The sequence below is a fragment of the Gavia stellata genome, chromosome 6 (assembly GCF_030936135.1).
Source record: "Gavia stellata isolate bGavSte3 chromosome 6, bGavSte3.hap2, whole genome shotgun sequence".
NCBI classification, from domain to species: domain Eukaryota; kingdom Metazoa; phylum Chordata; class Aves; order Gaviiformes; family Gaviidae; genus Gavia; species Gavia stellata.
Window position 1 is genome coordinate 49080509 of NC_082599.1, and position 23271 is coordinate 49103779.

A 23271-nucleotide genomic window follows, 5' to 3' on the forward strand; every position below is an offset into this window, starting at 1 on the left:
ATGTGCATCACCATCAAGGTCCAACATGTAATCCAGCAGTGTTCAGGGTGGAAGAAGGATAGAGGTTATACATTTCCAGGGAAGCACTGGTAATGGTGCTGGAGATGGTACTTCTTTCCAAAATGCCTGAAAACTCCCGAGAGAAATTGGGTGGGAGGAAAGGAAGATGTATGAAAAATGATGTTTGGGGAGACTGTGCCAGGTTTGCTCTTCCTGTTATCTAAAGACAAAAAAAGGTGCATGCCAGTACATTCCCCAGCTGACTAACTGGGAGGGAGAGGGAATTGCCCAGGAGGGATTTGTTTAAAACATTTCTTGAGCTGCACAGCAGCCTGTGGTGCTGGTGCAGTGAGGTCCGTGAGTGGCCTCCTATGTAGGACTGCAGCCCTGCCAGCCTGGATCGCCAAGCAGCTGCAAAACACCTCCCAGGCTCACACCCACCGCCAGCCAAAGCCGGCGCCTTTGTGAGCTCCGATCCCGGGCCTGAAGTGGGAACGTCACCCCATGGGCTCAGAGCCATCCCAACCCGGTGATACCATACAACCCAATCACGCAGCTGATTTTAACAACTTTTATTGAATCACAATTAACTGCAATCAACAAAACTGTGTCCTTTAAGTCAGTTTAATTCCCTTAGCTTAATGGGATTTTTGCTCTTTACTTCGAGATTACTATCCGGCAATCAAGGAGGCAAGAAGGGCCCGAGACACGCAGCGGTGCTACGTGTTTAGTGAGGCCACTGTTTACACCACGCTGAGGCACTGATCCTATTCGGTGACAGTGATGGCCTTCTCCACAGAGATCCCTTTGACCTGGGTTGAGGTCAGCTTGGCTACTATTTTCTTCTCTCCTAGTCTTGTTGGAGTGCATATTATTTCAGACTTAATGATCCTACCAGGCTTTACATCCCTAAGGAGAAAGAAAAAACAAATAGTCCCAGCATGAGTTATGGTTCTTATTTGCCGCTTTTCAATTGTTTCACTTAAAGAAATAGCCGCTGCGTGTGCTTAGGGTGGGTGTTTCCCTTCTCCTGTGACCAACGTGCAGCAAGTGGGGCTCGGCACAGCGGTGCTGGCTGGTGGTCCCGGCGATCCCGGGGACCTTCCCCAGACTTCCCTGTACTGCTGAAACACTAAATTCAGCTCTGAAGAAAGCAGCTGTGTTCACACTGGCCGGGCAGCACCCGGCATGACAGCAGGAGCGGGGGGAGAGCCCCTGTCGTGCCCGCGTGCCCTGAGCACGCCAACTTTTCGTGGGTCTTTCTGCCGCATGGACCGTGCCCAAATGTGGTGTGGTTGCAAACGTAGCTTGCAAAGGGCCCTGTTACTCCAAATCCCCTAACCGCTTCTTCAAGGGAAATTAAAAAAAGAAGAAACAAAGCAGAGTCCTGCCATGCTCATTTCGTACTGGGCTCATCTCCTTACCCCTCATGAAACTCTGACATCTTAAATATGCCCAAGCCCTCCACCAGCAGCTTGCAGTTGTCCAGGGGCATGTTCAGCTTGTTCTTGAAGATGAAGGCACAGGCAAACTCCTTGTTCAGTTTGGCTGTTTCTGGCATCTGGCAGAGGAAAGAGAGAAACAAACCCAAATACCGGGGATCAGAGGGGTAACAAAGATACCGGAGCTGCTGCAGGTTTGCTCCTCACCACCAGCATAGTGGGGAACAACCCCCTCACACCCTTCCCACCCTCCGCGGCACCGTGTGCTCTGCCCCGCCACCTGTTTTCCCAGTACTTCTCTCTGGTTTCGCAACACGTTTTTCCTTCAGGAGGTAGAGCTGAGGGGTCGGAGATGGGCCCTGTACAAATTGCTCTCTTCCATCCCCTTCCCTCCAGCAGCCCCTGCCTGCCCATTTTAGATGGGGCAATAAAATCTTCATTTCATGGCTGCTTTCAACCCTCAAATAAAGGTCAAACTGCCAAATAAAACGCCGAGGACTGAGCATCCCAGGAGGCAGCTGTTTGGGAGATCCCCCTGGGAATGCTAACACCACCTTGGCGTTACCGTAAGCAGGGCTTTAACCCTCATCCCCGAGGAGCCGGGCTGGTGGCTGCCTCACCTGGACTGTGATGGGGGGATACTCAAAGTTCATCGTCGTCTCCTTGGTGAGTTTGTCATCCGTCCCCTGGACCTCGGCAATGGCGGTGATGTGGACAAGCACCTCGTCTTCCACCGAGGCCAGCGTCTTCATGTACGCATCGGCTGCGATTTTCAGAGGGACCTGCATCTCTGGAGGAGAGAAAACAGAACTCGGTGCTTCATCACACGCCCAGGAATCAGGTGGCAAAGTCAGCTCTGGTGGCTGGTGCCCTGGGGTGTGGGATGAGGCTTATTTGCTGAGACCATCCTGATTTTGGCCTGACCCAGGGCCCCTCGGGGAGAAGCCCCAGCTGGGCAAGTGGTACCCGGCACACGCAGCCCATGGGAAGGGCGGCTGATCCCACACCATCTGCCCGCCAAGCCAAGCACTGGCTTGGGCTCACATCCAGCATCTCGGCAGCCCTCGTCCCCGGCTGCCCCAGCACTCAGGAGGAGGCGGAGGAGCGTGAGGTTGGGTACATCTAAGCCCGTGTCCCCTGGGGTTTCTCTGAGGCACTGCTTGCTATAAAATTAGTGGCTTTCCATTCACTTCAGATTTTATCTTTAATTGCCGGGACAAACTTCCAGTGGCTTGGAAAAGTCCCGGAGTCAGCAGCGCTGGAGCCTGAACATTGCTTTAGCCGCAAGGCTTCCTGGCTTCTGGGAATTAAAAAAAAAAAAAAAAAAGCCTGTCCTTATCTCTAAATGTATGTAGCTACCATTGTGTCCTACCCTGCTGCATTTTGACAGCCACAGTGTATGTGTGAAAACACTCAGCAATCACCAGCAGCAAAGATTTTTTTTTGCGGGAGTGACTCATGCTTGGAATGAGCAAGTGACGTTAATTATTCATCACTCTTTAGTCTCTTGTTTAGCAAATTTCAGTCACATTGCTGGGGATCAGAAATGCAACCCAGGTCGCTCAAAGATACGCAATGAGCAGCAAACAGCTCTTGGGATCAGCCAGGCAGGCAGCCGTGAGGTTGAAATTTGCTTGGGCAAAGAATTCAGAAAATAACACTCACCAGCATCACCACCAGCTGATCAACAGTAGAGTGGCAAGTACAAGAGCAAAAAAAAGCTGAAATTTCCAGCCGTCTAGATCCTGTGAGGGATCTGACCCACATGGACGCACACGAAGCCTGCGGTGGCATCTTTGATGCTTACAGGGTGAGGGCAGGAGGGAGATGCTCCAGCACACCTTGCTCGCACTGTGAAAACGTCTGTCCCCCCACACTGATGTAGTTCTAACCATCTTGTTGAAGCTGCAGCAGGGACAGGGCCTTCACGTTTTGGTCCCTGCTACGGTGGGATCCCAGTCTATAACTGAGACTCCCAAATGCAGTAACGAGAGGTAGGTAGCAGGCAAGCAATTTCTGCTCTTCGTGCCGTACAGAGGCATGTGCTGACCTATAGCGGAGCTATTATGAACCAGCCACAGTAAATAGCCCATAGAACACAGCAAGCATTCCATGCTTACCAGATTTGCCTTCAAGCTTGATGGTCTCCTTGACATATCCAAGGCTGGCCTCAACTTTCCCAGTATAGGACTGCAGCTGGCAGGAGCCGGCAAGATTGATGGTCCAGCTCCCAGGTGTAGAGGTCTTCACTGTAATGGCCAGTTCAAGGGGATTGCCAGGATACAAAGCTGCTTTATGGGTTATCTCAAGCTGGAGCCCAGTCTTGGAGACCTTCTCACGCAGGACCTCAGGCTGGGAACCCATGGCATCCATGGGCATAGCTGAAGCAAAGTGTGCACGAGGTAATATTCCTGAAGGGCGTATGAAGGTGGAAGCTTTCTGCATGGCCTTCCTTTCCTCTTCAGAGCCTGGATGAAGAAAAACGGTGGGTGATAGCTGTATCTCAGTCTACTCACCCAGAGCCACCTTGCCTTTATTTATCCTTCTGCTGCTGAGCAGAGAGGATGTCAGGGCACCTCCAGCCTCTGCTCAGGAGACCCTCTTCGTTTACACTACCAGTGGATCTAACTGAGAACAAGTCTTATGAGGAGCAGCTGAGGGAACCAGCGTTGTTTAGAGAAAAGGAGGCTCATGGGACCTTATCACTCTCTACAACTACTTGAAAGGAGGTTGTAGCGAGTTGGGTGTCTGTCTCTTCTCCCAAGTAACAAGCTAAATGGCCTCAAGTTGTGCCAGGGGAGGTTTAGATTGGCTATTAGGAAAATTTCTTCACCGAAAGGGTTGTCAAGCATTGGAACAGGCTGCCCAGGTAAGTGCTGGAGTCACCATCCCTGGAGGTATTGAAAAGATGTGTGGATGAGGCGCTTAGGGACATGGTTTAATGGTGGACTTGGCAGTGTTAGGTTAATGGTTGGACTCGATCTTAAAGGTCTTTTCCAACCTAAATGATTCTATGATTCTAAATGTAGCATTTTGGACTGGAAGAATTTCCTAAAGAAGACACTTTTAGAAGAGGGATGCTGTTAAATTTTCCAGCCTAAGATTTTCCCACTCCTCATTGGGAAGGGTTTAACAGTCTAGCACAACACAGCTGGAACTGAGAACTGTGGGGAGGGAATGTGGGGTGGTTTTTTTGTTTCCAGTATGGGCTGGGGAATGGAAAGAGAAAAAGAAGAATGAAGAAATGAAGCAACGGTGAGTCCAACCATTACGTTGGTCATTCAGCCCATTTCTTTCGCTGCCTGCAAGCTTGCTCGCACCTGTCCCTAAAGTGCTGCCTATAGGTGATACTGTGGGCATGAAGATGCATGAAGATGCCCGGGAACAGTGCTGCCTCCCCCACGTCTCCAGGCCTTACATGGGGTTTGTCACTGCAGCTACCCCTGTGGTTTTCTCCTGGAGAAAACACGCGTTGTGGGGTGACCTACACGGCCAGGGGTCTCCTCTTTGGCACTACTTTAGAGGATGGGGGCTGTCACCTTCAGGGAACTTGTACTGCGCGGTGATGTCTTCCCGCTTGTCCTGCCCCACGGCTTTTGTGCTTATGTTCACTCCAACGCCTCGTGTCTCCGTGCTAATCCTGATGTATTTATCCTTGCCGTTCACCTTCTTGACCATCCAGTAGACTTTGTCAGCATTCACTTCCGCATACACAAACTTGCTGTCGAAGGGCAAATACACATCCCCGTCTCGGACAGCCTTCAGCGGGCATGGACCACACTGGAAAATACCTAGAAAGCACATTCAACACCATTTGCTTTTCCAAATATGAGCAGAGCCTCCAATATTTGTTCCACCCTCAGATCCACCCAGGCAGGAATCTGTGGCCATGGTAATTGACTCTTAGTAGTAAATATTCCTCCAACTCAGTGATGAACTCCAGAAGCTCCCATTTATTCCATAGCTGTTTGGGCTTTTTTTATAGATGACTAAAGTCTGGTAAGGCTTTTATGTGTTTCCCCTCACTTAAATAATTTTAAGGTTTGAGAGTCATGCCTCAGTGGTGGAGTCAACTGAGTCCAGCCACCTGTGTTTGATCTCCTGGCAATACCCCATTTCCTGCACAGCCTTGAGGATTAACGTTGTCTTCCCTGCCTCCAAATTCCCTGCATTTGTGCAGGGAGGGTAGTCACCGATTTTGGCAGTCAATCCTCTCATTTATCAATAAATGGACTCATGGCTTCCTCAGGAAAGCTCTACAGAAAGCATCTTTACTGGGGAAAGCTGTGGCACCTCTTACTACAGACTGCTTTGAGTCTTCAACTTCACCAAGGAAATCAGAGGATGGTGGAAAGAGAAATTAGCTCTGATTTCCAGCTGTGCACTCTAACATCTGAAATGACATTCGTGTCTCCACAGCGTCTGACAGGTTGGTTTTCTGCCTGCCAAGAAACGCCATTCCTTCCATCCTGGGCTGAGACAGCAGGAGTGAGACCTCCGGCTTTAGGATGTCGCTGCCCAAGTGTGTGAAGATGTGCATGGGGGGGGTACGTGCTTTCCTGACTGGGGACCATGGTTTTCAGATGAAATGTCCCTGCCTCCCTCGGGAGTTGCAGAAGAGCCTTTCTAGGCAAATCCTACCTTGACTTTGCTCCTGAGGGGTTGAATCGATTGCCTGCCAGCCATCAAACCCTGAGGGCAGGTCCTTCCGCTTCATCCAGACGTCGTTCCACACGTGGAAATTCCTGCGTGCATTTGAGTTGGAAAGAAAAGACGTGAGCTGTTACAGCCAGAAGAGTCATGATCTCCTCTCTTAATGCTTAAGTAAGGGCAGGTTTAATGGGGATTTGCATGTAACCCTGTGAAATCCCAGGTCTTCTCTCTCCCCAGGGCAACAAACCCAAAGCAGTAGGGAAATTCTCAAAGGAAAGGCTGTTGGGGCTGGAAAACATGATGCTGTAGGGCGGCACGGGGGGTAGGAAGTGTTAGCCCCCCCCTTGGCAGTACCAGATGGAGTCGAGGGACATCCAGTCCAGCTTTTCTCCAAATTCATTCAGGTAAACGTCAACTCTCAGGTTCTCCTCTGTATCGTGGGCCGAGTTGAAGTTACTCACGCAGCGGGATGGGATCCCCAAGCAGCGCATGACTGCGGCGCAGACAGACAAAACACAGACAAAATCACTCAGGTTGGTGGGCGCCTCTGGGGATCGTCTCGTCCGACCCCTCTGCCCACCCAGGGTCCCCTGCAGCAGGTGCCCAAGACTCTGTCCAGACAGCTTTTGATTATCTCCAAAGATGGAGACTGCACAACCTCTCTGGTCAACCTGTGCCAGTGCCCCGTCACCCTCACAGTGAAAAAAGCTTTTTTCCCATCTTCAGCCAGAACCTCCCGTGTTTCAGGTTGTGCCCATCACCCCTGGCCCTGACACTGGGCAGGCACCACCGAGAAGAGCCTGGCTCTGTTTGCCCCACTCCTTCCTGTCAGGTATTTATACACATGGGTACGACCCCCTGAGCCTTCTCTTCTCCAGGCTGAGCAGTCCCGGCTCCCTCAGCCTCTCCTTCCATGACAGACCCTGCCACCTCTGGTGCTCAGAGGCACGGTAATTTGGCTTACTAGCACGGTAATGAGGATATCAGAGAAGGGAGGCAGTTCACTGTTTACCTGTAGTGAGGACTCCTGCGAAGACCCAACATTGACCATAAGCGACTGGCTTCTTTGTTTTGTAATACTGCTGCAAAATTGAGACGCTCCCGATCCAATCCATAGGGGAAGTCCCATTGTTGTAATTTCCTGACCAGTTCCCCAGCAGGACACCGTTGTCATCATTGGCATTAACCTGTGGCCACACACACGTGCAAAGGAGAAAAATATGGGGATGAGGCTGAATGAGGCTTAAACCCCGGTGTCTCTGCCCACCCTGTGCCTTCCCGGATGCTCCACAGCCCTGTGGCACCCAGCGAGGCTGCTGGTGCTGCCTGGGGGCTCCCCTGGTTGGAAACCCTCCACCTGGATATCTAGAGGGAGGTGGCACTGCTGCTCGGGGCAGCTGAAATGCACTCTGCATCTTGTATCTTAAACCCCAGGTCTCCACGAAGGCTCCCACCACAGAGGGGCAGTTCCCCCCCGAAACACAACCCTTGTGTTGGCCCTGCCAAGGCAGCTGCTGAGGAAGGACAAACATCGGGGCAGCTGCAAGCTTTGGAGATGGGGAGATGCTGTATTATGCTCGCCTCTTCCCTCCACCCAAAATGCCTCTGGCTCTTTCCTTGCAGTTTCCCAAAGGAGCCCATTTCAGATGCATCCTGAAATGGTTTTAACGCCCCAGTGAAAGAAGAGCAAGTAAGAAGGAGGAGGGAAAGCTGGAGCAGCAAAGCACTTCTCCGAGAGAGGCATACCAAAGCAGACATGGCTCTGGACACAGACACAGGATCCCTTCTATTGCTCAGCCTGAGTTCACTTTTGTCCAGCAGATACATGCAGGCGTCCAAGACGAATTCCTCAAACTGTTTTGGGGGGAAAGTGGAGACATTTTTACACGTCGCTCTAAAACAGAATTTGCTCAATCCCTACAAAGTCTGTCTAAGTACTTGGAGGAAACTGTCTGACTAGTCCTAACTTCTAAACTTCCTTATGATACTGAATTCTCAAGTCTATGGGGTTTCCCAAAGCTGTTCTTTCCAAAGAAGGGCTTAAACAAAAACCCACCTTGGAAGACAAAAGCCTGTCTCACGTGTCTTGCAAACACAGTTGGAACCTGACACAGCAATCTTTACTTCTGTGAGTAGTCCTAAGTCACCTACGTCACCTCCCTGCAGCCCTGCAAATTACTCACAAGAGTAATGAAAATTTAAGAGTGCTACAGATACTCAAATCTATTGACATAGGTACTAAATGAACCCTGGGGAAAAAAAAAAGGTACATAAATGCAGATTATTACAGTAAAAGATTCCTAATTAGCAACTCCTGATAAAGCTCCCTGAGGTCCAATTCACAGAGATGTCAAACATCCGATTCAACAAAGCTTGGCAGAGTGTCAGTATCAATTCTCTTTGCTTAATGGCAGAATAAATATTAGGATAGGAACAGCCCTATGGAAAATGCCCTTTGGCCCCTCTGTGAAAAAGGCATCAGCATGAGAACTTCTGCTGTGCTATCTATATCTTGCAGCTTGAAATGGCAGACTTATAAAACAAACTAAAACCAAAAAAGAAAACAAACAAGCAAACAAAATTATTCCAAAATATTTTGGTGGAGAAGTCTGTCTGGATAGAGTGCAGGATGCTCCTTTTGGGTGTCAGTCTCCTTTCTACAAGGTGCAAATAAACCTGCTCTGGCATCCACCTCTTATCTCTAGCCTGAGCAAGTTTGTCGTTCCACTCCACTGGAATTATCTCCGAGGCAGCGTGGGGGAACACCCTTCCTGAGAGGGCGGCCTGATTGTGTCCTGCACCCAACAGTTCGCCTCGCAGTCGGTGAAGGCACCACTTGAATGGTGACAACCTCTGCCAGTGCTTTTCCCCTATATTTTCCGATCGTGATGCAATAGCTAAATAACCAGATGGGTTTTTCCCCCGTCAGCCCTCTCCGTGGCTCACAGGCTGGTGACCAACAGCTGCTCTGTTGCATGAGAGCAGGGAGGACTCCTTATGGGAATCTCTTCAACCAGAAATGCTCCATCCCCAGTTTCCATGTCCTTTGCCAGGGGTCTTGTGATCTGATTATAAACATGCCATTAAACCCCGTTCTAAAGCTGTGGCTGGGGAAAACACTTAAGTACACAGATTACTCAAAGCAGGTGAGCCCTCCCAGTGAAGCTGGCAGGATTATTCAAGCGCTCTGAGCTACTCACGAGCTTAAACTGTTTTTAGGTCTGATTCATTGAAAGGAATGCCTAAAGGGGAAAGAACGGATAAGGGTAATAATGCTGACAAGACAGCTGTGTTTTACCTGCCCGAAATTCCAGGGTCTATTGTATATGTTGTACGCGGACCCAACATAGATGTAGCCTGTATCGTTGAGCACATACTCCTTTCTCTGTGCCTCATCAGCCAGGAAGACAACATCAGCTGGAACAAAAAACCCCTCAGATGTTAGGTGGTTTGCACACACACTATACATAGTTTTCCTTGGAAAGCTAAACTGAGGGAGCTGGAGATCTGCAACATCCACTCCAAATTACGACCATGCAGCACTCACATTTTTTTCCTATCTTGGAAGAATTTCCTGTAAGACTAAGCTTTATTTTACTCCTTTAGGTCTGTTGCTATATGACCACTGTCTGCTTTTAGTGAAATGCTTCTTTCTGAACAACCACTTCAGTGGACTAGGTAGACAGCAGAGAGAACTGTGGGACTGATGCCAACCAACAACACACGGGTTTTTTGTCTGGTTATTTTTTTTAATCTGGATTTTAAACCAACCCAGTCATCTCAGTTAACCTTTGCAGTGGCCTGGGGAAGCAGCGAGGGGTGACACAGAGGTGCAAACAGAGGTGACGAAGAGATGCGCCTTAACCCGGCACTGGGCCTTCCCCAGCGAGGACCTGGCTCATCGCTATTGCCCAGCTTCTTGCTGGTTGCGTGAGGATGCTGCTTGTGGTGTTTTGGGGAAAAAAAGCAACATATGTGGGAAAGAGAGGAGGAAAAATAGGAGAAGCTCCCCCAGGGACAATCCTTGGGAGGAGTAATTACCCCTCCTGGTTGCGGGACCACTCACCTTCACACCAAGGGTTGAACAAAAGGTAGACAGCGTTGTTTTCAGGATTGTAAATGTTAGTCCCGGTCTTCACGTTCAGGGTGTATTTTCCCACCGGGGCGCTGGGCGAGCTGGTGACAGACAGCAGGCACTGGGGAGGCGACATGGAGAGACGGCATGACGGACCCGCCACCGTGGCCAGAGGCACGGCACAAGTACCGCACCATGGCCGTGGGGATGCGTGTGGGGGAAGAGGGGTGGGGTGCATCCTGCGTGTGCAGTGGGGGAGCAATGAATTAAACAGGGCAAAGCGGCTGACCACCTAAATTACAGGGCTAAGGGAAAGCAGGACAGGGGTATGAGGATTTGTTCTGCCGCTCCCAACGGACTCCCAGTGCTGCCTTCCACCACTGCCCCGTGTGGGAGCACGGCCCGCGGGTTCTACCTCTTTGCCGCTGCTCTTGACGATGGAGATTTGCCACCCGCTGAGGTCCTGCCCCTGCCTTGGTTTCAGTGACATCAGTGTCCCCCTGATTTTCATTGGCTTTTCGCCTGGAAACGAACCCAACACAAGATGAGGGAGGGTTGCACGGGTCTACAACGACCACACAGTGCCGGGTGCCAGGAACAGGCAACCAGAGGCTGATGGGGCTCTCCCGTTGTGCCTGACAGCCGTGGAGGGGGGACCCGCTTACCGATGCCGAAACGCAGCGCCAGCTTGTCAGCAGCCTTCAGCTCCCTGCTGAGCTTGAGCTGGAGCTGAAAGGCCTGCCCGCGACGCACCACCAGGTTCTTGATGTTGTACGCATCCGTGTGGTGCAGGTGGGAGTTCTGGCTCTTGAGAAAGTCAATCCCAGTGACCTTCAGATCGGTCCCTGGAAAGCCGTTAGCAAAGAGGGAGAAAGAAAAAAGAAGAGGGGGTTGATGGTAAATTGCTCAGTAAAGACAGTTTTCTTCTTCTTAATGGAGTCACCAAAACTTCTAAGTGTCCAGTGGTCTAGCACAAGGAATCACACCAAGGATTGCCAAAGCCAATGGACAGTACAACAGTTTATACACACACACACACACACACACATATATAAAAAAGTCTAGTATCATAGCATATTGTATAATACAATGTATAAAATATATTAATAATATAATATATTACAATATAATAATATAAATACTTAGTATATGTATCTAGAGGTATGTAGAGAGCCACATTGCTGGGATGGGTTACAGAGGCTGGTTGTGGTGAGCATGCTGCAGCAATCCACCCAGAGCAGGGACGAGCACCTGCCTTGCCCTCTGACTATTTGGCCCCGGGATGCTGCGGCGTGCCTCTGCCTCCCTCCCTCGCCACCCAGGGAGTCTGAGGGATGTTTGACCTCTGAGGTGGCCCTGGGTGCGTGGGGAATGAGCAGCTTGAGGGAGATACCAGCAGTGGGAGACGTGGCGTGAAGATTTCTGCCCCTGCCAGCAGCCAGGCATCCAGCCGGCATCCCAGCACTCGCGCGCATGGCAGCTGCCCATCGTGCGCCCTTGGGGATGCTTCCTCAGCAGCCGAAAGGCTGTGAATGGGATCTCACTGGTTTGGAAATCCATGTCTGCTGGCCCACTGCCTGCCCTTGCACGCTGCCAGCTGGCTGGGGGGCCAGCAGCCATGAGCCAGCTCCGCAGCCCGCCGTGGGTCAGGAATATGGGATGACTGCAAGTTTTGTTGCCATACTGAAAGTCTTGCTTCTGCAAAAGTCTTGCTTCTGCAAAAGTGGAGTGGGGACAGCGCATCCGCATCCCATCCCCACAGCTGCTGCGGGGCCGCTCCGGTCCCCTGAGCATCTCGCATGGGAGCCCACCAAAGGTCCTGACCACTGCAGCATCCCCGTGGGCAGCACCCATGGTCCTGCCATGTCTCTGAGCCCTCTCCTCCTTGCCCCCATCTGCTCAGCTGCTTTGCTGGTGGCCTCTTGTCAAAGCCAAGGCTGTGACAACAACTCCTGTTTGCTGCATGCCTGTGCCTTGCTGAGCGCATGGTGCATCAGCTCCTTGAGTATTACAAATGTTTCTTTGTTATTGCAGGTATTAAACAACAGCACTAGTAGTAATAGTAGCAGTTGTAGTAGTAGCAGTTGTAGTAGTAGCAGAAGAAGTAGTAGTAGTAGTAGTAGTAGCAGTAGTAGTAGTAGTAGTAGTAGTAGTAATACGGACAGGTGAAGAAAGCATTGCTTGCTAAGGCACATTCAGAGGTGATGCTCCCAGGTGGTCCCCAGCTAGCACAGGGCAGCTTAAAAATTAAACCTCAGTGTTGGGATTTTATCTCAGGATATTTATCTCTGGTCAAAGTTTAGCCTTATATTAGCATTGGACACATCTTTAATGTTATCAAATAATAATTAACAGTTACTTTAATTGCTCCTTATAAAACGTAGCATACACAGTCAAGCTGGAAGTGAACCTAATGTGCTGAAATTCGGCTCCCCTCAATTGCTGAGATCCCCAGTGTCTCTGGGATGCCGTGAGCCCGGGAAATGGGACTCTTCAGGACTCTGAAGCTGATTCTTTGCTTTTTCCTCTCAAAAATCAGCCCCAAATAATATCACAAGTGTCATTAGTGAACCTCTTACGGAAGTCTGCATATGTGAAACTTGGCAAGGGTTATTTTGTTTTCCCCAAGGACTTGGTTTCTCCTACAACCCAGGTACCAAAGGAAGGTCTGGGGCCGGGAGCCAGCTGTGCTGCAGAGATGCTGCCCATCTGGGGGGATGCTAAACATGGGGCGCAGCACTTTGCCCCCCTTCATGCAAACTGGTGCTTTTGCTGTTTGACTTCAGCACAGCTTTGGACTCCAGTGGGAGTCCCTGCCAGGTGCCCCGCTCCCATTCATTCCCAACGCTGCAGTTGATTTCATAAGACACAGCATTTAAAATCACTGTCTCCCGGGCTGCTCTCCCCTCCTACAACCCTGGATGGGAGCAGGTCTGCGAAAAGGGCTCGGGGCTGCAGCGCAGGAGCAGGCTCCGAGAGGCACAACCCACCACTAACTACGCTTCAGCAAAGACTGAAGCCTTTGAGCAAAGCTTGAGCAAAGAGAAAGCCCTCAGCTTCCAATAAAGATGGGGATTTGGGGGTCACTGCGTCAGGCTTTGGCAGGCTGCCCAGGTGTGACAGGAAAAGCCGGAGCATGCCAGAACGTGGCCCAGCTATATTTATTTGGAAGTTTCTAACCTGTCTTGTACCTGCCCATTAAATATCCTTAAAGGATAAATTCTGTGTAAACAGTAGGGAGTAACAATACCTCAAAAGTACTTCGCTCATGAGTGATTCAGATGAAGGTATGGGAGAGTCAGGAATTTAAAATTGCTTATGGTAACTTTGAAATTAGCAAATCAAAGGCATAATGGTTGAAGGGATTAGTTCACAAAATGTTTTGACAGATTCGCATGGTACCAGGCAACCGTGCTAACTTGAGTATTGACAAGAGCCAACCCTGATGTCGAAGAGGCTAAAATCTGCTAGTAGCTGCTGTGGCATGAGAGATGCCGCAGGCAGGGCTGGATCCAGGGCAGGCTGAAATCAGGGGCACGCTTCCCACTGCGACCTGCGCCGGGCAGCGACTGAAGCCTTGAGTAAACTGGACTGATTGCCCATGGATGCCCACCAGATTACTACCTCCGTGTATTTCTTCTTAGTAACTACATAAACCGCATTTATCTTAATTACATAACAGTTATCGGTAGTACAGCAAATAGACTTCAAATTGACCATCACCTTTCGTTACCTGATTTCATTTATAAGTGCTTTTTGTTTGCTTGCTGCCTGCCAAATGCCAACCTCGGGCTGATGTCTTGCGCAACTGGGTGTGTGTATGTGTGTATATGTAAAAAAAATTCAGCTGAAATTGCTTAACCCTCTCGAAAAGGACGAAGGGGAAGTGAGTCTTCCTCCGCATTAACAAATCTCCAGCCACCAAAACTGCTTGACCTTGTTCCTTATGGAAACCCTGGTGCCGGGCTGAGAAGCTACAAGAAAACAGACCTGGTGATGGGAAAGGGCTTTGGTGGGATGTGGGAGCTGAATGCATAGGATGGCTGTGGGAAAGGGCCCTGGGGAATCCATCCTTCCAGCGTTTCCTAACTTAGGGACTGCATTTCCATCCCTGTTTCTGGACATCACCGATGTTGAGGATGCACAGAGAAAAACCACAGAGAACAGCTGCCTTGGAACGTGCCCTGACAGTGCAGAGCGCGGTGCCAAAGACCTGTCCTTGCGAGCACCGACCGTCAGTCACGCTGCACTTACTCCTGTGCAAACACACCTGTGATACCCTGTGGTCTGGCTGGTGCAGCGTCCCGTGCCAAGAAATGCTGCGGAGTGAGCCGGCCGCACTCCCATCGTCGCGTCCAAGGGGGCTTGGCCATAGCCTGCCCTCCCGGGCAGCCCCCGTGTGCCGCTTTCGGCTTCCCGCTCTGCCTCCGGACCACTCTATGCCCGGCTGCCCGCAGGCGCTGCAGTTTGCCAACACGGGAATTAATGGTTTATAGCAGAGCTGGGCACACCGAGAACGTGCCCGCTCATGGGACAGAGGCTCCAGCTGCAGGAGGCAGCCCTGGCTGCACTTGCTCCTGGGGCAGGCCAGAAGCAAACAGAAATCCTGCCCGATAACTTTTCCTTTTTTTAGAAGAAACTTCAAGACAGTGTTTTTATTTTAATCTCCTAGTTCCATGATTTATCCCTTCTAGAACTCCTTCCTACACTAACCCGCTGGCCCCATCAGGTGCTACCTTCCTGGGAAGACGTTCAGAGCTTCAAGAGCACAGCGATCACCTGGAACAAAAGTGGGGACATGAGGGTTTTGCACTGGTAAGGATCTGGGGCCTTTTTTCCATGAGGATGAGGTGATGGGGTTTAAAGCAAATAGTAATATGGAGCAGAGCATTTATAGCATACCTAGCTTCAGTGGGAATAAGGGTGGCTCAGAAGGACAGAAGGGAAGTGGGATGAGAACTGTAGTTTTGCAAGAGAGAGCAGAATTTGGACACCGGTATTTATTCCTCATTCTCTCCCAACCTCCAGCAAACACTGTCTCGCATCCCAGAGACATGAGAACACATGCCAAAGATGCTGCTGTCTGAGACTCCCTGGAAAATTTCAGCTCATGCACACCCAGAGTATGGAAGTGTGAAATGGAGGGGCTCGGAGCAGCATCAGGACACTCTTCCCCTCGTGATGGCTGTGGAGACCTGCTCCCGGCTCCGCTGCAGACACCACCCAGCCGGCATGCACAGCTGCTCAGCTACGCCCCGGACCCCAGGGGTTTTGGGCATCCTGGGGTTGGGCTGGCCCCAGGAGCACGGCCAGCGGGGTGGTTCAGCAGCTGCTACCGGAGTGACTCAGGCACCTTTCTAGGTAGGTGCAGGATCTTCTGACAATAGGGCAGGCATGAAGGCCATGGGATGGAGCTTAAGTCCAAATAAATCCCCTTTTCAGTTATTTTGAAACTTCTGTCAGTGAGCACTAAAGAGCAACAATCTGCACGATTAAATAGCCTGAAAGAAAGAAATTCCTTTCACCATGACACAGAACAAGTTTAGAAAAGCTGCCTTTCTTTCCTATTATCACCGATAGAGCCAGGCGTCTACAGTTTGATGAAAAGTGATGAAAAGTGGTTCGCATTTTTCAGTTGGTTTACCGATCCGTCAAAACCAGAATTTGCGCAGCCAGAGCAAACCTATCCCCCGTGAGCAGTGGTGGCACCGAAACACTTTTTCCCAAGGTGTCACCCACAGCAGTCAGAGGGGTGAGAAACCCTCCACCTCCGCTGGAGCTGCCATCCTCCCTGCAGGAGACCTGCCAAACTGCACATCTAGCACAGGCTATTGTATCGAGCATTAAAAACTCACCAGCGTTACTGCTCATGGTTCTTGTCGGCGTTTCGACCCGAGGCGCCTGCGATGCCAGCAGCTTCCAAGCTCCTGAGTAGCTTCTGCCACTTGCTTCTGAGCGTGGAGAAGGAAGACAGGCTGCCCTTTTTATCAGTGTCTCACTCTGAGGTGTCAGCAGGTCCACTGCCAAGGGGTGGTGTTTAGAGAAAGGAAGTTCCCATGAAAAAAAAAAACCCTACAACTCCCTCTGCACATAGTCAGACCCTGAAAAACAGCGAAACTTAAATCCCGACTCACATGGAAGGTGGATTTGCACAATCAGATGACAAGTGGACAGACCCTTCACTGACAAACACGGGCTAGATGAGTAACAAGAATGCACCTATGCCCTAATATCCAGGTTACTGGGACTGCAGCTCGAGGGCTGACTTTACAAGGTAGCCCGCAAACATTTAATCCTTAGGAAAACAGAGTTCCCCATTAGGACCAGTGCAACTTTCTTTGACGTTAATGAGATTCTTATCACCATGTTTGGGACAGAAATACTTGAAGCTGTGGGCTCAAATCCAGCGTTTACACATGTAGGTTGGAAAGCCCAAGGACCATGGTGCTGGCCCCCTCCCTTTGGGGTCAGATGGATGCCCAGGAGATAGCCCAGTGGAAACACTGGGTGGGAAAAAGGAGAAACAGGCCATGTCCAGGAGGAGCAAGAAATGTGGTGGATCAGGAGCCGTTTGCTGGCTGCTTTTTGCTGGGAGCTGTACCAAAGGTCTCTGCCCAGGAGATGGCTGGACCCCATGTGCCCCACTGCCACCCTGGTCCTCGGGGTGACCAGAGATGGAGAGATGAGTCTACCCCACGGAGGGGAAAGCTGTCGGCACAAGCCAACAGTGACATAGGCACAGTGGCCAGAAAGAGATACAAACATGTCCCCAAATACCCAAAAGTGAAGAGGCGGCTCAGCCACAGGAGCAGCCTCAGCCCCCCAACACCTCCCTTCACGGCAGCAGCCCAGGGTCCAGCAAGGGAGGATTCAGTCTGCAAGGCTGGCACATCTGAATGTAGGATCTCCCTAAAGAAGATCCCCCTGTGGAAGCCTTCAAAGGCACTGAGTGTTCTCCATCAATTCAGGTAGCTAGGTATTTACTTTAGGAGGACTGCTTCATTTGGTGCTGAAATGTCGGTGCAAACCGGGTGCTGAGTTAGCAGATCCCACCCTTCGGGCATGTCCCTGCTTGCTGGCAGGTGTATGTTCTGTGTCCTTACTTGAGAGCATGACTAGTGCATCCCAGGGTACCGAGGGTTCAGTACACATCTATAATCTCGCAGGACATCTGTATGAACATCTGAACTGCCAATGTTCTTAGTAGACAGAGCATCACTCACCATTCAGCACCAGACAATGTGCTGGCAAGTACATATTTCACTGTTGAAAAAAACATGCAACCCCAATTTACCTTTCAGCGTTGATTTTACTCTGTATTTCTTTCCTCCTGGAAGGTGAAAGACATTTTTCTTTAGAACCAGCATGGGATGAAGTAAAACATATGTGGAATGTCGGTACAATGACATAATCAGTAATACACGCAATCTGAACACTTACAATGTATATTACTGGTTTCCACTTAATTGCAGCAACAGAGTAATCCACTTCATCTCAAGGCACTGAGAGTAGCCTTCTAATCCAGTCTCAACCTGTTACATATATATACACACACATCATTTCATGCTTGGTTGGAGGCAGCTTAAATTGTGCTGGCACAGTAGTCCTACAGCAAAAACTACAGATTTTTGCAAACAGGAATGGGTTGGTGTTGGTAACGCTTTTCTCCTGAAAAAAATTTATGTACGTGCATGCTGCAGGGTCAGTGGTGAAGGCAGGGCATGTGTTCACCAGGGACAGTCACATTTCCAGTCCTATAGGGTTTTGCAAAAGCTGATTTCAACAGCGTGCCTCTGACCCTCACTTTGAACCTCAGAGTTCAAGGAAAGAGTGTAGATGGGTCTGGGTTCTGCTCTGCCATGAATCGACTTCATCTCGGAAGGGGGTTGACCTTTTCACCGTCTACAGGAATTTTTGGTTTATGCCAGTAGACAGCATCTAGCTTTCAGTCCTCCTTTCACTTTGCGCAGCTGCTGGTCTTGCCTGCTCCCATTATCTTTTTCTATGCACTGGTAGTATCCCAACTCAAGGGCACTAAACTTGGCATATGGCACAATGCTCCTACATGAGCTTGCCCTGCCAGGAAGGGCTATTGAATTGTAATACCCACCGAGACAGTTCTTGGCAAGGTCTGAGAAAAGGGATTTCAACCTAAACTGCAGGAATGTTTTTCAAAGACACGGTTTCAGCTCGTTTCATGTTGTCAGCAGGTGATCTCTGTCCTTCCTACAGGCAAATCTCCTTTTGTCTTTGCTGGCCAGAGTGGCCAGAGTGGCTGGCTGTGGTTCAGCAGCACGGCTTTTTTTCTTCCTCCTTGGTGAAGCTATGAAAAATACCAGCCCTTTTGAATTTTTTTTCCCACAGTTACAACAGTTAATCACTTCAATCCATCTCATAGAAGTATACTTTTCTAATTAGCAGAAGCAAGAGATGGTATCTTTTTCACAGGCAATCTCCAGCCTATTACTGATAACTTCGGCGACTCACTTCCCAGCGTGCAAAATCAGACAGCAGTGGCTATCAGCCTTTTCTGCATCTATCTGCTGCAAGATAAGTCACCTTATTAGCTGGCATAAGAAGGTAATACAACACAAATAAATAAAATCAGAATTCCCCAGTGGCTGCTCCCCTATTTACAAGCTTGCCCTTTGTCTCAGGTTTTGTTTATTTTGTGTATCAAAAATGACAAGAACAAGTAAAACTTCCAGAACATGACCACAGATACTGATGCCAAGTAGGGAGGACATGAAGTGCAACCCAATCCTTAGCTTCAACAGTTTTATTCACTTGCAACCCCATGTCTGGTTATGGAGAAGCTGCCTTTTATAATAGTAATGTACCGACCTACATTTTTTATAACCATCTAAGGCTTCACGTTGCTTCAGTTTTGTCTTTTTTTTAAGATGTCCAGTCAGAGTAACACTAAAAACACAACACAGATCAAAAGCACCACAGGTTCCCTTTTCAGCACTCTGGAAAGGTGAACTAATCCTTTCAGTTGCCCTCCAAAGTTGCTCCCAGGTGCCAAGGGGTGAGCGGTGCATCCGCCAAGGTACACACACATACAGCCCAAGTCTGGGTCCTGAGGGGCACCACGGCAAGAAGGTGCCTTCCACTGACCACAGCGGGACCGCTCCCACTTGTACCACCTAGTACGTGCTGAGTCCTTCCTGAACCACAGCCTAACGAGAAGAGCTGGGGGGATAAAAAGAAAAAAAATGCACAGACAGAGAACAGCTGAGGGCCGGGTCCATCTCTTTTGAGCTGGACCTTATTTGAGGCGCTACATTGGTCTTCCCCTCACCATTTTGTTATGCTTCTCTCTTGGTCATTAAGAATCTCCTAGTAGTGAGACGCATTTCATCCACGTAATGACCCTGACATGTTGTGCTGCTGTTACTCTGAAAGGAGCGTTGATCTGATCACTTCTCACTCATGTACACCAACCATGGGCCGTGACAATGGCCTGTCAGCTACACCCCGAGGGCATCCCGTCTTCCCAGCAGGCAGATTCTCTTCTAATCTTACATAAGCCAACTTACGGCAGGCAATCGGATGTCAGGGGTTGATGCAAGATGGCCAAGCCCAGATCTTAACTGATTCCAAGTCGTCTGGCTCCAGCTGCCTGGTAATGAGTTTCTCACAGGCAAATACCAGAGAAGTGATTGATGCCAATAAACTCATTACAGAAATTCCATTGTTTCCTTCTCACTGAACCTTGAAAGAAGGTTTTTGGACCTAAAGTTAGGGATGTAGGTGACTAGCTTTGGGCATTTACCTCCAGAAGGAATGAAAACCATCTTGCTCTGTGTCCGTCCCAGCACCACCCAGGGAGTCTGCTCCTGAGGAAGGCAAAGACAAAGATAAAACAGAGACCACAACTACACGTATACCAAATGTAGGCTTATGGCCTTGTGATCCCTACTCAGGCAAAATGCTCTTCTGTAGCACTTTCCCTGCCCTGAAAGAAAAGTCCTGTGGTCATCAAAGGAAATTGAGGTTTTAGGCCAGGCCATCTTGGAAAAATACAGAGCTGCTTTAACAGCAAACCAAAATGCTATAATGTTAAGGTATCTTTTCTGGTTATTTTTCAAGATCCTTCACTGGCTGAGAAGAGGCAAAATTGCAAAATCAGTCTAGATATAGGGAACAACTATGTGTAAAGGTTGAACTTGGGATTTCAAGTACTATGACTGCTTGACCCTCAGCTCTGGTACAACTGTTGCACTGGAAACACTGTGCAACAGCATGCTCCACTGCAGAGAAGAGTACATTATGTATTGCACTAAGATGACTCAGGATAATGTAATTCTGCTCCTAAGCAAAACACTTATTTAGAATTTTGTGCAAGAAATGACCAAAAAAAGATCTCCATCATGTCACTTCTTCCAGGCAGAAGTTTTTTTTAAAATAGAATTGCCTCCTTTTTGAACCCAAGGAACCTGCCAGCGTTTTCTGCGTCCCGTGGGCAGGAGTTCCTCAGCTGAATGACACGCTGTAGGAGAAGGAAGCTCCTCTGGCTTTGAAGCTCCTGCTTGCTAGATTCCCTTGCGGCCCCCGTCCTCGTGGTAGAGGAGACGACAGCCAACAGCTCTGCCAGCTTCCTTTCTCCGTGCAACTCACGGTCTTCTCAGCCCCGGTTACAAACCACCAGCATCTCTTTTCCACGCTGAACGGCCCTAGCCTGCTAACTCGCTCCTCACACCTTTGTCCCACCCTATCAAGAGACCCAAGATGGGGATAAGGACCCTCCCCACCATGCAATCCCGCAGCCCGCAGTGTGTGCTTGGACAGGGTCCAACGGGGTGGGTGCAGTTACTCCAGGGCCGTATCCACCCTACTGCCACTGACCCATGAACTAGCTTCGAGTGTGCATGTATGACCACACTGACTGATTGCAGTGTGGACACATATCCACAGACTACACCTAAAGCAAACAATATGAAAAGGTACGAGGAAAAATAAAGCAAAAGAGGGCTGCGAAAAATAAATGGTAAGGGCAAGGAAATCAGTAGCACAAATATTGAATCAGGGATAAAATAGTTTATCCATCTATTAAAAACAGCTTCAGAGAACAAGGAAAATACTGACAGAATACCTTCCCACCTACAAGATATGTGTTTGGTTGCATGTGTCCAAGTGAGAAAACAGAAACTTGCATGCCAGTGTCTTCAAGTAACATTTCTTTCTGCAGGGGTGGTGTGACAGCTTCTCCCATCTGTCTGTGTGGGTGTGTGTGTCTATATACATACAGAAGTACACAGTCTACAGACTACGGGTCAGATTATGCCATGCCGCATCCCCAGCAGCCAGCAGCGTGACTGAAATCACTACATGGTGGGAAGGGAGAACCTTCCTAGACCGGTAGGATTTGCAGGAAGGAGCCGGTCCTGCCCAGCGCTGGAGACCCAGCTCACACACTGCACGAGGAAGCTCATGTAGGAGCATTGTACCATATGCAAAGTTTAGTGCCCTTGAATTGAGATACCACCATAGAAAAAGATAATGGGAGCAGGCAAGACCAGCAATGACTCGTTCCCTTCAGGACACTCCCCAGTTAGGCAACTCACAGGCACGGCTCTGCCAGCAACCAGCGCTGCACGAAAATGTTCCGAAGAGACCCTTGTGGGCATGGAGCTACTCCAGCTGCCCGCCAAGGCGAGAGCATCTCGTGCTGCTGTGAAGCGCAATGGCCTGGATGCTGCAAAGAGGGACGAGTGGGAGCATGCTGGCTTGGTTGCTTTTCAGGACAAATAACCACAGATCCCTGACGTCAGTCAATCCCACCATACCAAGGAGGCTACCGCACATGACATCCACATGTCCAGGGGGTGGGCCAAAGCCTTCGCACCTGCCGAGATGCTGTACAAACCTTCCAAGTTTCAGTGGTCCCTTAGTCAATGACAACAGGGACATTTCTCAGGTTTTATGCATAGTTACTTATCTAATCAGTCAAACTCTGCTTTAAGGATCAACTGCAAGTATAATTTCATTTGGCTTTGTTCCTTGTAAAGGTATACAAGGTATTATTTACCTTAGAATATAATACTCTTGGACCTTGTTTATATAACAGATTTTTCAAAACGCTTCCCACCATTCAAGAATACTTACTTTAATCTTCATGAGCGACATTGTGAACCTTGATGTTAACCATGCACCTGCTGCTTCTACTGTTTAAAGCGTGACATGGTATAGCCCTGCTTGAGGAAAATCTGATGAACAAGATGCTGAAAAATGACGGTTGTGTTTGAGAATGAGGGGAAGGTGCAGGAATACCAATGCACGCAGCATGGGCAACAAATGGGAGGTTTAGGCTGGATATTAGGAAAAATTTCTTTACGGAGAGTGTTGAAACACTGGACCAGGCTGCCCAGGGAGGTGGTGGAGTCACCCTCACTGGAGGTGTTCAAGGAGCATGAGGACGTGGCATTGTGGGACATGGTTTAGTGGGCATGGTGGTGTTGGGTTGACAGTTGGACTTGATGATCTTACAGGTCTTTTCCAACCTTAGTGATTCTGTGATTCTGTGATTAGAGCCAATGCCTAGGAGATGTGCAAGCAAAAGTGTATTTCGCTGGAATTTGAGTGGAAATGTGTGCCCGAGACTCCTCCCTAAAAACACCTTGGCTCAAGCGTGCAAAAAGTTCACGCAAGCACACTATTGTAGTTCCCGCATAAGGATAACCCACCTTCTGCCCTGGTAAACAAGGTCTTACGGTTGGCCATCATCTTCAGCCACCTTACAAGGTCTACCACATTTGAACCACTCACTCTTCAAACACAGCTTGCTCATCAGTCTCACATCACTTTTTTGCGTGTCTGTGGTCGAAAATTTCTGTAAATATTAAATTTCAGCCACTGAGCTTTGGACAGTGTTTTAATTTGGAAATGCTGGCACCCCTTTTTGAGATCACCTCCAGCCGCATTTTGGATGACCACACACAAAGCATTTACCAGAAGCTCACCACTTTGCCATATGGCGACTGCAGCCTTCTTTGCAGCCTGGCCCCATGCTGACAAGCAACACTGGCAGACGTGGGCCAAACCCTGTGTACACAGAGAAGGATTCTGTCAAAAAACGCACCCTGCTTGGCAATCTTC

General features: G+C 49.5%; 1 protein-coding gene across 1 annotated transcript; it reads right to left on the minus strand.

Moving 5' to 3' along the window:
- Window positions 1–767: 767 nt before the first annotated feature.
- Window positions 768–22302, minus strand: TGM4 (transglutaminase 4). The gene is made up of 15 exons (XM_059819078.1): window positions 22282–22302; window positions 19949–20012; window positions 10836–11075; window positions 10586–10692; window positions 10162–10291; window positions 9394–9512; window positions 7842–7949; window positions 7108–7282; window positions 6450–6588; window positions 6084–6187; window positions 4982–5233; window positions 3563–3910; window positions 2063–2232; window positions 1425–1561; window positions 768–909 (listed from the first exon to the last, which is right to left on the minus strand). The coding sequence occupies exons 1-15, from the start codon at window positions 22300–22302 to the stop codon at window positions 768–770; spliced, it is 2256 nt and encodes a 751-aa protein (XP_059675061.1).
- Window positions 22303–23271: the final 969 nt, after the last annotated feature.

Coding starts and splice junctions, on each gene's coding strand:
- TGM4 (XM_059819078.1), bottom strand. CDS start 22,302: ATGTCGCTCATGAAGATTAAA. Junction 20,013..22,281: donor TGTCGCTCATGAAGATTAAA/GTAAGTATTCTT, acceptor TGCCTTCCTCAG/GAGCAGACTCCCTGGGTGGT. Junction 10,693..10,835: donor GGCGCTGCGTTTCGGCATCG/GTAAGCGGGTCC, acceptor GTTCGTTTCCAG/GCGAAAAGCCAATGAAAATC.